At 44.1% G+C, this 19,030-nt stretch overlaps 1 protein-coding gene across 2 annotated transcripts in view; it reads left to right on the forward strand.

The window, feature by feature from the left end:
• Positions 1-11: 11 nt before the first annotated feature.
• Positions 12-19,030, forward strand: part of LOC110532488 (PDZ domain-containing protein 4) — a 48,428-nt gene continuing 29,409 nt past the window's right edge. Inside the window, exon 1 of one of the 2 annotated variants that reach the window (XM_021616444.2) lies at positions 12-1,445. Coding sequence is in view for 1 of the 2 variants with exons in the window: in XM_021616442.2 (XP_021472117.1) it covers positions 12,016-12,075 (60 nt within the window). In the remaining variant the exon portion in view is untranslated. Of the gene's footprint in view, positions 1,446-8,852; positions 12,076-19,030 lie in introns of those variants that run through there. The other variant, XM_021616442.2, reaches the window with a different exon arrangement.

Genomic DNA, 19,030 nt, shown 5'->3' on the forward strand with positions numbered 1-19,030 from the left:
GTTCCCCGGGTGCCGAAGACATGGATGGTGATTATGGCAGCCCCCTGCACCTCTCTGATTCAGAGGGGTTGGGTTAAATGCGGAAGACACGTTTCTGCGGAAGATGCATTCCGTTGTCAGTTTAGGTATTGTCATGCCCTGATCTGTTTCAGCTGTCCTTGTGATTGTCTCCATCCCCTCCAGGTGACGCTTATTCTCCCCAGTGAATTTATCCCTGTGTTTCCTGTCTCTCTGTGCCAGTTGGTCTTGTATGTTAGTCAAGTGAACCATCGTGTTTTTCCCCGTACCCCTTTTGCTATTCTCTTTTTGATAGTCCTCCCGGTTTTGACCCCTGCCTGACTCTGGACTACTTTTCCACCTGCTTGATCATCCTGCCTGGCCTGACCTTGATTCTGCCTGCCCTTCGGTACCTTTTGGACTCTAAAATGGTTTTGACCCTTTAGCCTGCCCACGACCATTCTCTTGCCTTCCCCTATTGGATTCATAAATATTGTAAGACTCCAACCATCTGCCTCCTGTGTCTGCATCTGGGTCTCATCTTGTGTCATGACAGTATTAACTGGCCATGACAGACCCAGCAGACTTGGACCAGCTTTGCCACACTGTCTACCTACAGGGAGCCACCATTAGGAGACATGAGGAGTTGTTACAGGACCTTTTGGAAGGGCTCAGTTCCTTGACAGAACACCACAACCATGGGTTAAAGGCTATTATGGAGCAAATCAGGGAGTTAGCTCAGAGGCTGCCTGCCACCTCTGAAAAACCTCAATCACCTAGTAATTTCTTCCCTATCTGTGGTGAGTTTGTACAGCCTATCCCGACTTCCGTGAACCCCGCTTATCTCCTCCAGAGCTATATTCGGGACATCCTGGTACCTGCTGGGGTTTTCTTTCTCAGTGCTCGCTTATTTTTGAGCAACAGCCATCTTTGTTTTCCGTCAGACCGATCGAAGATAGGGTATATAATTACGCTAATGTTGGGAAGGGCGCTCTCCTGGGCTACGGCAGTTTGGGAACAACAACCTGCCATTTGAAGTCATTTGGAGAAATTCAAGGCAGAGGTGAGAAGTTTTTGAGTCTCCGGTATCCAGGAGAAAGGCAGCCAGCAAACTGCTTGACTTAAGTCAAAACTCCTGTAGTGTGGCAGACTACGCGGTGGACTTTAGCACGTTGGCTGCCGAGAGTGCCTGGAATCCGGAGTCTCTTTTCAATACTTTTCTGCACAGATTATCTGAGGTAAAAGATGGGCTAACTGCTCGGGAACTGCCTTAACCATTGAAATGGATGGACGCCTAAGGGAACGCAAGAGTGAGAGGAGGTCAGGTCTCGGGTACACTCGTGCACCCGATATGGCACGTTCACCTCCTATGGAGTCCGGAAGTTTCCGAAGGCAGCTCTTCCGACAGGAGTTGAAGCCACCTGAGCTCTCTCGTGAATCTACGACGGGTGAGTTGGTGTTATGGGATTTATTTGAATAATGACTAAATTATGTAGACATTTAACGTAGAACTATAACTAAACAGAATACTACCCTGTCACTGTATGATTGTATGAATCTTATTATAATCATAACACTGAATATAATGAGTGTAGTTTTAGTCAAGAATTAGAACAAGGACTTTCTGTTCCTTGTTAGAAACGAATGGAGCTATCGTCAGACCGGCTGGAATACTGTGTTCCTTACAGGACATTCTGTCCCAACCCAGGGAGGGGAGAGACCTTGGGCTTGAGGTAGATTGTTTAACAGGTGGCCGACAATGTGAGAAGGCTTGTGAACTATATTGCCATTGTATCTAAGAGGAGGAGGGACATTTATGACGAAATGTGAGGTATATAAACTAATGTACATGGTATTATGAGCAGAGCTCTCGAGAATAAACACTATTGGTTAATGTTAATGACTGGTCTCTGTCTATTTTATGTAAATAAGAACCTTACAAATTCTTATAAACAGAGTGTTTTAATTGAATTGGTTAATGAACACAAAGGAACTAAATTCCTCTAACAGTTGGATACTCCTGAGCCTATGCAGTTGGGAAGAACTAGGCTATCAGTTTGGGAGCGCTCACGGAGGATGAATAATAACTGTTGTCTGTACTGTGGAGGGGCAGGACATTTTATAGCTAGCTACCTGCCCTATTAGGAAACCCTTGTCACTAGTGGGTGCTGTGGGGAAGCCTCTCCGAGTGCTCATTGACTCTGGGGCTGATGAGTTTTATGGATGCCACTATTTCTTCGGAGCTTGGTATTCCCACTCAGCCTCTCTCTGTCCCCATGGATGCTAGGGCACTGGGCGGCCGCTCTATAGGGGAAGTCACCCATAGTACTGTGCCTGTTCAATTACGGGTTTTGGGTACCCACATACAGTTCCTCCTCATTGCATCCCCCCATGTTCCGGTTATTTGGGGATTTTCCAGGCTCCAAAAGCACAATCCTGTGATTGACTGGACCACAAGCTCCATCCTGGGTTGGAGCCCATTTTGCCATTCCCACTGCCTTAAAGCAGCACAGCCTAGTCATCTTCCTCAGGAGGTTAGCAAGACTGTGGATGTCTCTGCTATCCCCACGGAGTACCATGACCTCCTGGAAGTGTTTAGCAAGGCACGTGCTACTTACCTTCCCCCGCACCGTCCTTATGATTGTGCCATTGATCTCCTCCTAGGCACTACACCACCTCTGGGTCGGTTGTACTGTCTGTCCGGACCAGAGGCCATTGCTATGAAGGAGTACATAGAAGAATCTCTGGCTCCTGCACCATCCGTCTGCATCTCCTGTTGGCGCAGGATTTTTCTTTGTGGAGAAGAAGGACAAGATCCTGGCCCGTGCATTGACTACCGGGGACTTAACGATATCACTGTCAAAAATTGTTACCCCCTACCTCTCATCTCCTCTGCGTTTGAACCTTTCCAGGGGGCTACCATGTTTTCCAAGTTGAACCCTCGGAATGCCTACCACCTGATTCGGATACGCGAGGGGGATGAGTGGAAGACAGCCTTCAACACAGCCAGTGGACATTATGAGTACCAGGTCTTGCCATTTGGACTCACCAACGCCAATGTCTTCCAAGCTTTGGTCAATGATGTGCTTTGAGACATGCTAAACCGGTTTGTGTTCATCTACCTGGACTACATCCTGTTTTTTTCCCGATCTTCACAAGAACATGTACTCCATGTCAGACAGGTCCTTCAGCACCTCCTGGAGAACCAATTGTTTGCTGAGAAGTGTGAGTTTCACCGCTCTTCTATCTCCTTTCTGGGATATTTCATTGCTGAGGGCAATGTTCAGATGGATCCTGGAAAGGTGAAAGCAGTGGTGGATTGGCCTCAACCAACGTCCAGGGTGCAGTTGCAACTGTTTCTTGGTTTTGCAAACTTCTACCGCAGTTTCATTCAGGATTACAGCACTCTGGCAGGCCCCCTCTCAGCACTCACCTCCCCCAAGGTACCGTTCAAATGGTTTCCAGCTGTCAACAAAGCCTTTATGGACCTGAAGCATCGGTTCACTACAGCACCCATCCAGACCCCTCAAGTCAATTTGTGGTGGAAGTGGATGCTTCGGATGTTAGAGTAGGGGACATCCTGTCTCAGCGATCTTCCCAGGACCAGAAGCTTCATCCCTGTGCCTTCCTGTCCCATCGTCTCAATCCTGCTGAAAAGAACTATGATGTTGGCAACCAAGAACTCCTGGCGGTGAAGATGGCGTTGGATGAGTGGAGGCACTGGCTGGAAGGAGCAGAACAGCCATTCCTGGTCTGGACTGACCATAAAAACCTGGAAATATCTCTGTTCAGCCAAGCGCCTCATCTCAAGGCATGCCCAGTGAGTCCTCCTGTTTACCAGATTCAACTTTACCATTTCCTACTGTCCAGGGTCTAAATATGTAAAGCCTGATGCTCTCTCCCACCTATACAGTTCCTCTGCCTCACCCTTGACTTCCGACACCATTCTCCCTACCTCATGCCTTGCTGCCACTGTGGATTGGGGTATTGAGAACCTGGTTCGCAAGGCGCAACGCTCCCAGCCTGGACCTGAAAGGGGCCCAGCAAACTGTCTGTTTGTCCCAAACCCAATCCAGCCCCGGGTCCTGGAATGGGCTCATTCCTCCAGGCTGACCTGTCATGCAGGGTCCCGTCGTACACTAGCCTTCCTTCGTCAATATTTCTGGTGGCCCACAATGGTCCCTGACGTCTCTGCCTTCGTCCCCGCATGCACTGTGTGTGCTCAAAATAAGACTCCGTGGCAAGCTCCTTCTGGCCTCCTGCAGCGACTACCGGTTCCTCATCGTCCCTGGTCTCATATATCTCTGGACTTTGTCACTGGGCTCCCTCCGTCGTCTGATGGCAACACTTTCATTCTGACGGTAGTCGACCGGTTCTCCAAGGCCGCCCATTTCATCCCTCTCCCCAACCTACCTTCTGCCAAGGAGACGGCCCAGTTTATGGTGCAGCATGTCTTCTGGATCCATGGACTCCCGGTAGACATGGTCTCCAATCGGGGGCCTCAGTTCTTTTCTCAGTTCTGGAAGGCATTCTGCACCCTTATTGGGTTGTCGGCCAGCCTGTCATCTGTATTCCATCCCCAAACCAATGGTCAGTCGGAGCGAGCCAACCAAGACCTGTAAACCACCCTGAGGTGCCTGGTCTCAACTAATCCCACTACCTGGAGCTGACAGCTGGTCTGAGTGGAGTATGAACGGAACACCCTTGCCTGTTCGGCCACGGGACTCTCTCCATTTGAGAGTTCTTTGGGGTATCAACCTCCACTCTTCCCGAAACAAGAGGTCACCATACCCTCGGCCCAGATGTTTGTCCGCCGCTGTCGACGTACCTGGAGAAGAGCTTGGGCAGCACTTCTCAAGACCAACTCCAGGTGTCGTCGACAAGCGGACTGTCGCCGGACAGCCCTGATCTATTTCACCTGTCCTTGTGATTGCCTCCAACCCCTCCAGTTGTCGCGTATTCTCCCCAGTGTTTTTATCCCTGTTTCCGGTCTCTCTGTGCCAGTTCATCTTGTATGTTAGTCAAGTCAACCAGGACCTTGTGAAGATGCTGGAGGAAACAGGTACAAAAGTATCTATATTCTTCACGATCGTCGTCGTAATCATACTCAGACCAAAGCGCAGCGTGGAATCGGTTCGACATCTTTTTATTTTAAGGAGAACTGAACAACAAAACAATAAAGCATAAACGATACGTGACGTTCTGTAGAGCTCACAGGCATCAACACAAAAACAAGATCCCACAAAAACCCAGTGGGAAAAGGCTGCCTAAATATGATCCCCAATCAGAGACAACAATAGACAGCTGCCTCTGATTGGGAACCATTCCAGGCCAACATAGAAATACAAAAACTAGAGTACCCACCCTAGTCACACCTCGACCGAACCAAATTAGAAAATATAAGGCTCTCTAAGGTCAGGGCATGACAATATCCACAGTAAAACGAGTCCTATATCGACATAACCTGAAAGGCCGCTCAGCAAGGAAGAAGTCACTGCTCCAAAACCGCCATAAAAAAAGCCAGACTACGGTTTGCAACTGCACATGGGGACAAAGATTGTACTTTTTTGTCCTCTGGTCTAATGAAACAAAAATAGAACTGTTTGGCCATAATGACCATTGTTATGTTTGGAGGTAAAGGGGGAGGCTTGCAAGCCGAAGAACACCATCCCAACCGTGAAGCACGGGTGTGGCAGCATCATGTTGTGGAGGGGCTTTGCTGCAGGAGGGACTGGTGCACTTCACAAAATAGATAGCATCGTGAGGGAAGAAAATTATGTGGATATATTGAAGCAACATCTCAAGACATTAGTCAGGAAGTTCAAGCTTGGTTGCAAATGGGTCTTTCATATGGACAATGACCCCAAGCATACTTCCAAAGTTGTGGCAAAATGGCTTAAGGACAACAAAGTCAAGGTATTGGAGTGGCCATCTCAAAGCCCTGACCTCAATCCTATAGAAAATTTGTGGGCAGAACTGAAAAAGCGTGTGCGAGCAAGGAGGCCTACAAACCTGACTCAGTTACACCAGCTCTGTCAGGAGGAATGGGCCAAAATTCTCCCAACTTATTGTGGGAAGCGTGTGGAAGGCTACCTGAAATGTTTGACCCAAGTTAAACAATTTAAAGACAATTCTACCAAATACCAATTGAGTGTATGTAAACTTCTGACCCACTGGGAATGTGATGAAAGAAATAAAAGCTGAAATAAATCATTCTCTCTACTATTATTCTGACATTTCACATTCTTAAAATAAAGTGGTGACCCTGAAACAGGGCATTTTACTAGGATTAAATGTCAGGAATTGTGAGAAACTGAGTTTAAATCTATTTGGCTAAGGTGTATGTAAACTTCCGACTTCAACTGTATATGCATTTCCCAATGTTAGCATTTGTGTTACATTACCTATTCAACGCTGAGACATCTGGTCTGTATGTACACACTATATTTGGTCTGTATATGTACACAAGTTCTGCATGTGCAAATTCAGAAATGGTTCCATTATAGTTGGTTCCATTATGTGCATATTTGCAGAGTGTAAGGCAAAATGCACAGCAATGTCAATGCACCACACTGAAATTGCACTGCACTGGAGGGCAATAGAAAGCAGACACACATACAGGACTGGTAAAGTGCTGACAGACATACAGATCCCAGAGGTAATTGTGACAAAATCTGGACATGGTACCAACAGACAAACTGTAGACATGCAGACTGAACAGAAACACAGTGTGAGCATCGCCAGAGCAGAGTAAGAACTGAAGTCATAAGATGAACCACAGACAGAAGTCAGAGCTGCAGAACAGACAAGGCCCCATTTTCTACATCTGCCCTTTAGATAGATGAAGAGGGGAAGGATAGTGAAATGGCAAACATTAATATTTAGGATAGACAAGAATGCACTGTGATGAAATAGATCCCTCTTTTTGTTCTGTCTTGCAGAATAGGCAGTTGATATTCTAGACAGTTTTTCTATGCTGGTATTTTGACATCTTTTGTCAAGATAGAGATCTTCAGCAGCCTCACGTTTTGGAGAGGGTGACGCATGAGGATAACCGAGTCTGACTGAGGTCTGAGTGTAAGTGTGTGTACGTTCAGTAAAATGTAGGGAGCTCTGCAGTTTACTCAGACACGCTGAACTGAACTGTCTGTAAGCATGTTGGGTCAGTCAGACAGACACAGACAGCGTGAAATCCTGTTTCAAACTGGCTCAGACAGACAGGGAGGGTCTATGGCTCCATTTACCAAATACATAGCCAGTCAATGAGTACATTTAATATGTGTGGTCTGTGTCGGACAAAGGTTTGTGATGGTATTTCAGTGTTATGGACAAATACATGCTTTGATTTATGCATTTTTATAAGAGTAAGCGCATTGAGGTGTGTGTGTGTGTATGTGTATGTGTGTGTGTGTGTGTGTGTGTGTGTGTGTGTGTGTGTGTGTGTGTGTGTGTGTGTGTGTGTGTGTGTGTGTGTGTGTGTGTGCGTGCGTGCGTGCGTGCGTGCGTGTGTGTGTGTTAGATTAACACAGTGTCCTGAATATTGACAGGGCATTTATGTTGGTCAAATGACTCCCTCTGGTGAGAGAGAGGCAAAAAGAGAGAGAGGAAGACAGGAGAGAGGAAGACAGGGGAGAGGAAAACAGGAGAGAGGAAGACAGGAGAGAGGAAGACAGGGGAGAGGGAGACAGGGGAGAGGAAGACAGGGGAGAGGAAGACAGGGGAGAGGAAGACAGGAGAGAGGAAGACAGGGGAGAGGAAGACAGGAGAGAGGACGACAGGGAGAGAGAAATAACGAAATAATGTAAAAAATATCATTTTTTAAATAGATGTTTGTAGGCTATAATTTTATTTTTAATATTTGTTCTTTCTTACAGTGTTCAGTTTACAGGGATTCACTGATTTAATCCGCCCCGTCCCCTGGTCTGTGTCTCATAGCTCTACTTGGTTCTAAAACAATTGGCAGTGTGATTGTTGCAAATGTGCCGACAGAGCTGTGTTTAAAATTTAAATTAGACAATGAACAGTTCTAAAATGCAGCTTGATATTCAGAGAGGGAGAGCGGGTCAAGGGAAGTCAATGAAAATATATAACTTGAGGGAATACACAAGTATTGTGCAAACAAAACAGGTGCATATACACAGCATTTACACCTTTTTGTTATCCACATGATTGCAGCATTTACAGGTTTGTATTGTTTGCATTTTGAATGCCGTACTGCTGAAAGCCCTCCCTGTCTCCACCCCACCCCCTCTTTTTCTCCATCTCCCACTCTCTCCCACACAGTCATGTACTTCACATTCCTTGGCTGTGTTCCATCTTTAAATCCATCCCATCATACACCTGTTATCCAATTGTTCTGTCTCCCTCTCTTTTCCTTCTCATTTTCTTCCTTCTGTGTGTCAGCGCTTCAACTCATTTAAATTCACAGGCGGTTAGAGGCTCTCTACCTCCTTTGGCCATTTCTGTTTGTCTAGTACAGTACATTATCCCATATTATTCTTGGTACCCTGTCATTAAGCAATTGATACTTGTAGGGATACATACAGTATGTCACATTATATATGAATATTGACAAATGTTTATTGATAGTGCTCCTTGACTGTTCATTATTTCATGTAGATTGTAGTAGCTTACTCTCTCTCTCTCTCTCTCCTTCAGCTCTGTTCTACCTGCATAGTGAAAACAGATCATCAGGCTTTCTGGAGCATGCCCTGTGTTTCCCACAGAGAGAGAGACAGAAAAAGAGGGAGAGAGAAGGGAGCAAGAGAGAGAGCAAGAGGGGGAGGAGGGGTAGCAAATGGGGGGACTAGGGGAGGGGGCCAGAGCCAGCCCTGGAAAGCCAGAGAGAGAGAGAGAACAGTGTTGCATCCAGTAGAATCCTATTCAGCAGTAGCAGACATGCTTGATAGTGCTGTGTGCGGATCAGCAGGCTCCTTACCGCTGGGCAGGAACGCCTTTGTGTTCCCCTCTGCAGTGGGGGAGTGCATTTACTGTCGTGCCTGAGGGGAGAAGCCAAGACAATCCCCCAATCAGCCGTCAGTGATTTCTATCATCTTCTGAGTGTGGTGATTGGGATTTATGTCCAACCTGAGGGAGGCAGTGTGCTTTACACTCTGGCTCTATAAACCACCTGGATGGACGCTTTTGTCCCTCCCAACGCTTTTGTTTCTAATTGCGGATTTTTTAAAGAATGACCAACAGACAAAAGGTGGATTATTACTGCAGATCTGGTACCTCACATTCTTGATTTGATGTTATTTTCTTCCTGCAGTAGAAGATGGATGAACTTTCTTTTTCTGGGCTCTAGTTTAAGCTTTGTTTTTGTTTGTGAGGACATAGAGTGGCAGAAGTCCTGCAAGAGGAAATACTCAAATTTTCTGTCATTTCTCATCACTACATTTTACATCTCCTCTCCTTCTTTCCTTCGTGGATCTGTAGAGTCCATACCTGTTAGACTCAGATCATTCACATGACAGATTGTGGGTCTCAAACTAGAGGTTTTACAATAGTGGCCAGGTAAGAATTAGAATTTGCGTACATCCTCATGCGATGAAAGGCTCAATGTGGAACTGAACATGGAGAGAGCGTAGGAACCGTTGGGACATTTGACACGCCTGTTTGGCTTTCAGCACCTGCTGTGACTGTCTGACACAGTTCTACAGCTAGACTGGCATTGGCTCTGGTGCTTACTGCCTAGCCTGACAGACTGGGAGTTTTTTTTTTACAAGTGTGTGCATGTCTGTGTGTGTGTGTTGATCTTTTATATTGCAGTTGGTTATATACTGTGTGTATGTGCCAGTGTCAAGGATAACACTGATTGTCTGGAGATAGTACAGGTAGGTGTAGTCAGTGAGGCTTTGAGGAAGGATTACAGAAGCTAACACCTTGTTTTTGACAGTAGCTTGGCTGGGCAGAGGTGAACTTTTGAAAGCATAAAATGTTGAGTGATGTCCAGATTGCAGGGCCTTCTGGAGGAAGTGCTGATAAGACTTAAACGTTTAACTTGTTAAAGGTAATGAGACCGAGACAGTCAGGAGAGATACAGGCTGTAAATGGTTACACGGTTACAGTATAATGCCGTACGTTTCCACTTCAGCATGCATTATCTTAGGGGATAATGAGAGAAGGAGTGCAGGATTTAAGTCAATACACTGAATTAGTCCACTTAAACAGGTGAAGGACGGATTGAATGATAGATAGCAATGAGAGAGGAGCAAGAGGCATACTTTCAATTAACACATTTTAATGAGGAAAACAAAGACCCTTAAACCTTATATTTCTAATGAAAAGCCCATTATTTTACACATGGCTTATCATTGGTGTTCTTAATGTTGACTCGTCCTGATTTCACCAATAGTCCTGAAAACACAACATGTAATTGATCCCTTAGAGGTTTTGATATAGATTATTGCACATGACTGAGTAGGAGGGTTCCTGTTCTCTAACAGGCCTATAATTTAATTATAATTTTCCATTCAGTGACACCCCAGATCAATAGCCTCCAGTGTTTCAGTTGATTGGAAATGCCCTGGTTTAGCTTATCAATGAGCCATAACTGTCAAAAGAGCTGACTAGAAACCTGAAAGAACACCTGAAGCTGAATCTACAGTTTGTCTCACACACCTTCTGCAGACAACTGTCTAGTTTCCTCAAACACTCCACAGTGATAATTTACATGATATACATTTTGTATGTAGACCAGTGTCAGTGAAACAGTTGTATCCTAAAAGGGGTTCTTAGCGTCTGTTATTCTGACAGATACACAACATCAAGCAGAGAGGTGCAGTTGAGACAGCAGTTTCCTCGTCTGTTGTTGCCTCACTGGGATTCGTGTGCAGGTGTGCGTGTTATTGGGTTTCGTGTAGCCAATACATACTGCTAATCTTAGCTCAACAGCCAGGGCTTGAGATTCAGGCAGTAGGATAGATTGTTCAGTGGGCAGATTATCTCTCTCTCCTCTTGGTCTGTTTCAATGGAGGTAAACCAGAAGATGTCAATGACCCCAAGCACCAATGAAAAAGTACTGAGGAGTCCATTGATCCTGAAAAGGTGAAAGTACCAGAGCAAAAGAAAAGTGAAACCTGAGAAAAAGGCCGTCAGAGGGATAACTTATCACACAAGCCAGACTCGAGCAATCCTTCTAAACCTGGAAAGCGAAGAAGGTGGGAAAATCGAGAGGGAGTGTTAGGGGAAAAAGAGGGCAAGAAGTTATTTGATATCGGTGCCTGACTGCATCTGAAACTTTGAAAGAGTTTCTTTAAAAGAGTGCTGAGGATTAGCTGAGCTGAGCGTGAGACCAGGGAAAGGAGTGGGCGAGTTCACGTTGAGTTCCATTGGGGAAAAAGTCTCAGCTAGTTGAGAGAGACAGCTCAAAAGGTGACTGTTCAACAGAAATCATGCAGAATTAGGCTGCATACACTTTAGGTCTAGGTCACATGCATGATTATTATTGACAGGTGATTGAATCATTATTGTATAGTTATGATGGACTGTCTTAAATACAATACAACACAATAACACCGATCAACTGTCAGTCCTTTCAACCCATCCTCAGCTCCCTTGTCAACTTACTCATCTCTCAGTCCCCCCCCCCCCCCCCCCTCCCTCCCTCTGACTCACCAGTCCAAAAATCATGATGAATTCACGCAAAACCTAACCTGAACATAACCACTCCACGCTTATGAAGACAAACAAAGATATGTGTACTCTGCAATGGGGACAGAAACAGATGGGAGGACACCCAAAACCCTTTTTTAAATGTAGGGATTAGGTTTGGATTGTAAAACTTGACATCTGGAACGAGGATAGGAACAGGACACAGGGACACAGCCTGTTTTTGGGGACAGAGAAACTCTGATATCCATAATCCACAGTGCCCTGAAATAAGAGGGGTTGACACTCAGGACCTGTAGGTCTGTGGGGAGCTCTCTGACTGCCACACCGAAGGGAGAGAGAGGTGTTTTAAGGTACTGTTCTCCTGGACTAGTTTGGCCCCGCCTGGCCTGAGTCCAGGACACCATGGGGTGTAACATGTGTATGGTTCAGAAGCCTGAGGAACAGTACAGGGTCATGTTCCAGGTGAGTTTCTCTCTCTCTCTCTCTCTCTCTCTCTCTCTCTCTCTCCTAGCCTACTGTAGTACCAAGCCTTTTAACATTCTCCTCTCTCCTCCTCTCTTGCTCTCTTGATACTGTCACAGTTTATTCACATTGACACCTTTCTGATACAGTGTCTGTCTGTCTGCAATCTAATGACAGTATGTGTTGTTGCATTCAGACCCATTGACTTTTTCCACATTTTGTTACTTTACAGCCATATTCTAAAATTGATTTAAAAAATAAAAACAGTTCCTCAGAAATCTACACACAATACTCCATAATGACAAAGCGTAAACATGTTTTTAGAATCTTTAGCAAATGTATTAAAATTAAAAACAGAAATACCTTATTTACATAAGTATTCAGACTCTTTACTGTGAGACTCGAAGTTGAGCTCAGGTCCATCCTATTTCCATTGATCATCCTTGAGATGTTTCTTCAACTTGACTGGAGTCCACCTGTGGTAAATTTAATTGATTGGGCATGATTTGGAAAGGCACACACCTGTCTATATAAGGTCCCACAGTTGACAGTGCATAAGGTCGATGAAATTGTCCGTAGAGCTCATAAGGTCGAAGGAATTGTCCGTAGAGCTCAGAGACAGGATTGCGTCAAGGCACAGAACTGGGGAAGGGAACAAAAAAATGTCTGCAGCATTGAAGGTCCCCAAGAACACAGTGGCCTCCATCATTCTTAAATGGAAGAAGTTGGGAACCACCAAGACTCTTCCTAGAGCTGGCTGCCCAGCCAAACTGAGCAATCAGGGGAGAAGGACCTTGGTCAGCGAGGTGACCAAGGACCCGATGGTCACTCTGCCAGTGCTCAAGTTCCTCTGTGGAGATGGGAGAACCTTCCAAAAGGACAACCATCTCTGCAGCACTCTACCAATCAGGTCTTTATGTTAGAGTGGCCAGACGGAAACCACTCCTCAGTAAAAGGCACATAACAGCCCACTTGGAGATTGCCAAAAGTCAGTCTTTGGCCTTATTGCCAAGTGTCATGTCTGGAGAAAACCTGGCACCATCGCTACGTTGAAGCATGGTGGTGGCAGCATCATGCTGTAGGGATGTTTCTCAGCGGCAGGGACTGGGAGACTAGTCAGGATCGAGGGAAAGATGAATAGAGCAAGTGTAACGGATGTGAAACGGCTAGCTAGTTAGCGGTGGTACGCGCTAAATAGCGTTTCAATCGGTGACGTCACTTGCTCTGAGACCTTGAAGTAGTGGTTCCCCTTGCTCTGCAAGGGCCGCGGCTTTTGTGGAGCGATGGGTAACGATGCTTCGTGGGTGACTGTTGTTGATGTGTGCAAAGGGTCACTGGTTCGCGCCCGGGTGAGGGTACGGTTTAAAGTTATACTGTTACACAAAGTACAGAGAGATCCTTGATGAAAACTTGCTCCAGAAAGCTCAGGACCTCACACTGTGGTGAAGGTTCACTTTCCAACATGACAACGACCCTAAGTACACAGCCAAGACAATGCAGGAGTGGCTTCGGGACAAGTCTCTGAATGTCCTTGAGTGACCCAGCCAGAGCCCGGAATTGAACCCGATCGAACATCTCTATAGAGACCTGAAAATAGTTGTGCAGCAACGCTATCCATCTAACCTCACAGTGCTTGAGAGGATCTGCAGAGAAGAATGGGAGGAACTCCCCAAATACAGGTGTGCTAAGCTTGTAGCGTCGTACCCAAGAAGACTTAAGGCTGTAATCGCTGCCAAAGGTGCTTCAACAAAGTACTGAGTACTGATACTTATGCAAATATTTCTAAAAACCTGTTTTTGCTTCGTCATTATGGGGTATTGTGTTTAGATTAATGAGGAAAAAATTAATAAGGCTGTAACCTAACAACATGTGGAAAAAGTCAAGGGGTCTGAATACTTTCCGAAGGCACTGTATCTCGAGTCGTGCTCAGCCACAACTCAGTCACAATGCTCTGGTGGCACCACCTGTAGCAACAGAGACGGGCGTCAATATGCTGACGTCATATAGGTCTAATGTCAGTCATTCAGCAAACCAGCTGACAGATCATTTGTATGCTCAATGGTTTCAACACCCCATCCATATGAACAAGCGCAATGCATGTATTAATTAAAATGATCAAACTATTGATTAACAGTTCAAAGTAATAACACCCACAAGCAATTACAGAGGTGCACACAGTAAAATGACCATGAACAATGTAACTACAACCACCCTAATGATGGACTATTAGAATACAAAAACACAAAGAGAAAAATAACAATAACATCAATCTAACGAGTCTGATTATTATTGTAAAAAAAACGAATAATGCAGGAATATTCATGATTATCTTTTTATCTGACAAAGATGCATAATTCATTAAATGTAGGCATTTTAGCTCAGCGCCAAAATAGTTTTTGTCCAGGGGGTGCACTGAAGGGTTGCCACGGTTACAGCCTCAGCAAACAGCAACATTTGGCAACTGCAAGATCTAGGTGTGCTCCCATGTACCATGTGAATATAGTTTTTGCTTCATGAGTTTGTGGTAACGTCTGTGAGACTGAATAAACACCCCACATAAAAAGATAATGCCCAGGAATCAGCTTCAATAACTATATGTTCTCATGTATCAGACGTGTCACAACAAGCATAGGGATGTATACCGTATGGATTGTTATTCTATTGTTATGGTCGTATGTCAAAGAGTCAGGACATGTGAGTCTGTGCCAGTTATCAGAGTTGCATCTGGTGCCTGAGGCAAAGCCAAGAAAGAGAACAACGGGCGACGACATGACTGCAAGTGGTAGACTAATGAGTCAGGCAAAGGAAAGGAAAAGACAGAATGGGAAAAAGAAAAAGGGGAGGGAAGGAAAGGAAAGAAGGAAGGAAGGATAAAGAGGGCTATTTTTCTGCTGTTTGCCCTCAAAAGATGACAGGAGTAATTGATTTGAGCGCTTCACAGAGCAGGGATGAATAGGTAGGCTTGAGTGACTTTGCTGATCCCCCGGGTGTGTGTGTGTGTCTGCGTGCTTGTGTGTATGCTTGGTTGCCTATGTGTGTGTGTGTGTCTGTGTGTGTGTAGTCTGAAGCATGCAAGGGAGACTGGCGGTAAATTCATTGACCCTTTTTCAGAGGTCAGCCTTGATGACAGAGACCACATGCTGGGTCAGTGTGTATTGATATAGTGTAAAATCAAATCCCTTCACTGATCAAGCGTTCAAACAATTGTGTAATAAGCGATACATAAAGGTATGCCCAAGGGAGGGAGCTCTAACCACACAAAAGATGATCAGCTTTTATAGACAGCAAAGTTCTCTGGCAGACTGTGTGAGCCACTGTCTGAGACCCAAACAAGCAGGGGTGGGGAGTAAAACAGTGGTGGTTTATCACTGAGTCCTCTGACTGGGCAGAAGACTTCTGTTCTCTGTCCCGTCTGGGTGATGTAGCATGGAACCTGTTTGCATGCACTGTGGTCCAGCCAGTCTGTACCCAATGCCTCCAAAGAGCACACAAGAGAGCCTCTGCCTGGATAAAGGGAGGATACACCGACAGAACTGAGACACATACACCACTGTTCTATTGGCAGAAATCAAGGTTACCACCAGTGCTCTCATGCAACCTGTGAAGGCCAGATGGCAAAGGGTGTGTCAAGATGATCACATAGGCATGTAGCTAGACCATCAGCATTCCAAACAGAATACACTGACAGTTTGATAATAAAGCATGTTTTCCTTTCATCCAAAGGCTGAAATTTCCATTTAAATAAAATTCTTAAATTAAAAGAACTCACCACATGACAATATTGTAAATACAGAATTTCTAAAAACTCCATAATGCCAAATAAAAGAGAACAATTTCACGGTTTTCTAAAACACTGCATGTCTCTTGAGGTTTTGTGCTTTGTTTTGGGACCGGTTTCCCAAAAGCATCTTAAGGATGAACTTAGCCTTAAGGATGAACTTAGCCTTAAGGATGAACTTAGCCTTAAGGATGAACTTAGCCTTAAGGATGAACTTAGCCTTAAGGATGAACTTAGCCTTAAGGATGAACTTAACCTTAAGGATGAACTTAGCCTTAAGATGCTTTTTGGAAACCGGGCCCAGGGCTTTTCACAAAAATGCATAAATACACATCCAAATTAGACTCAGTTAAATGAGATTCATGCTATTCATGTACATTGCAACATTACACTGACAATACAATGCCACATTACACTGACATTACAATGCAACATTACACTGACATTACAATGCCACATTACACTGACATTACAATGCAACATTACACTGACATTACAATGCCACATTACACTGACATTACATTGCAACATTACACTGACATTACAATGCCACATTACACTGACATTACAATGCAACATTACACTGACATTACAATGCCACATTACACTGACATTACAATATCACATTACACTGACATTACAATGCCACATTACACTGACATTACAATGCAACATTACACTTACATTACAATGCAACATTACACTGACATTACAATGCAACATTGCACTGACATTACAATGCAACATTACCCTGGCATTACAATGCAACATTACACTGACATTACAATGCAACATTACACTGATATTACAATGCAACATTACACTGACATTACAATGCAACATTACACTGACATTACAATGCAACATTATACTGACATTACAATGCCACATTACACTGACATTACATTGCAACATTACACTGACATTACAATGCCACATTACACTGACATTATAATGCAACATTACACTGACATTACATTACAACATTACACTGACATTACAATGCAACATTACACTGACATTACAATGCAACATTACACCGACATTAAATTGCAACATTGGACTGACATTACAATGCCACATTACACTCACATTACAATGCAACATTACACTGACATTACATTGCAACATTACACTGACATTACAATGCAACATTACACTGACATTACAATGCAACATTACACTGACATTACATTGCAACATTACACTGACATTACAATGCCACATTACACTGACATTACAATGCCACATTACACTGACATTACAATGCAACATTACACTGACACTACAATGCCACATTACACTGACATTACAATGCAACATTACAATGCACCATTACACTGACATTACAATGCAACATTACACTGACATTACAATGCCACATTACACTGACATTACAATGCCACATAACACTGACGTTACAATGCAACATTACACTGACATTACAATGCAACATTCCACTGACATTACAATGCAACATTACACTGACATTACAACATTACACTGACATTACAATGCCACATTACACGGACATTACAATGCCACATTACACTGACATTACAATGCCACATTACACTGACATTACAATGCCACATTACACTGACATTACAATGCAACATTACACTGACATCACAATGCAACATTACACTGACATTACAATGCAACATTACACTGATATTACAATGCAACATTACACTGACATTACAATGCAACATTACACTGACATTACAGTGCAACATTACACTGACATTACAATGCAACATTACACTGACATTACAATGCCACATTACACTGACACTACAATGCAACATTACACTGACAGTGTTTACAGCAATGCAAGAGAAGAACAGACAGTTTTGTCTGTCTGAACCCATGATTTATACACTAGATGACTGATAGATGTGCTGTGTTGAAGCCACTGTGCCTCCATCTTGGCACTCCTTCACTAAAATATATTTTGGAAGCTATAGAAATACATGTAATGTCCTCATTTGTTTTTGTCACATTTATTCTGTTAGACACCTTAATGCATCCTTTCTAAAGTATGCTACATTTACATTTTAGTCATTTAGCTCCAGAGAGATTTACAGTTAGTGCATTCATCTTAAGGTGAGACAACTGCATATCACAGTCATAGTAAGCACATTTTCCTCAATAAAGAAGCATATCCTGAAAGTAGGGAAGGGAGGGGCAGTTTCCCTTGCTGATTTGAGCATAGCCTTAAAGTAAGGAAGGGAGGGGCAGTTTCCCTTGCTGATTTGAGCATAGCCTTAAAATAAGGAAGGGAGGGGCAGTTTCCCTTGCTGATTTGAGCATAGCCTTAAAGTAAGAAAGGGAGGGGCAGTTTCCCTTGCTGATTTGAGCATAGCCTTAAAGTAAGAAAGGGAGGGGCAGTTTCCCTTGCTGATTTGAGCATAGCCTTAAAATAAGGAAGGGAGGGGCAGTTTCCCTTGCTGATTTGAGCATAGCCTTAAATTAAGGAAGGGAGGGGCAGTTTCCCTTGCTGATTTGAGCATAGCTTTAAAGTAAGGAAGGGAGGGGCACTTTCCATTGTTGATTTGAGCATAGCCTTAAAGTAAGGAAGGGAGGGGCAGTTTCCCTTGCTGCTCCATAGGCAAGCACCATGTTAATGTGGGTCGTGACATATCAGAGTGAACAAATTAAAAATAATTACTGTTGAGAGTTCTACTACTAGAATAGTAGAATACACAAGATGCATTTAAAAAATGTGGCTGTGCCTCAGCAGTTTTTCTCTTGTTATGTCAGTCACTGACAGTCACTCAATTAGCCATATTAGCCTTAATGCATACATTGAAATGAAATTATGTGAGCGTAACATAAAAAAGCACATACAGTGCCTTGCGAAAGTATTCGGCCCCCTTGAACTTTGCGACCTTTTGCCACATTTCAGGCTTCAAACATAAAGATATAAAACTGTATTTTTTTGTGAAGAATCAACAACAACGTGGAACGACATTTATTGGATATTTCAAACTTTTTTAACAATTCAAAAACTGAAAAATTGGGCGTGCAAAATTATTCAGCCCCCTTAAGTTAATACTTTGTAGCGTCACCTTTTGCTGCGATTACAGCTGTAAGTCGCTTGGGGTATGTCTCTGTCAGTTTTGCACATCGAGAGACTGACATTTTTTCCCATTCCTCCTTGCAAAACAGCTC

The sequence above is a fragment of the Oncorhynchus mykiss genome, chromosome 9 (assembly GCF_013265735.2).
Source record: "Oncorhynchus mykiss isolate Arlee chromosome 9, USDA_OmykA_1.1, whole genome shotgun sequence".
NCBI classification, from domain to species: Eukaryota; Metazoa; Chordata; class Actinopteri; order Salmoniformes; family Salmonidae; genus Oncorhynchus; species Oncorhynchus mykiss.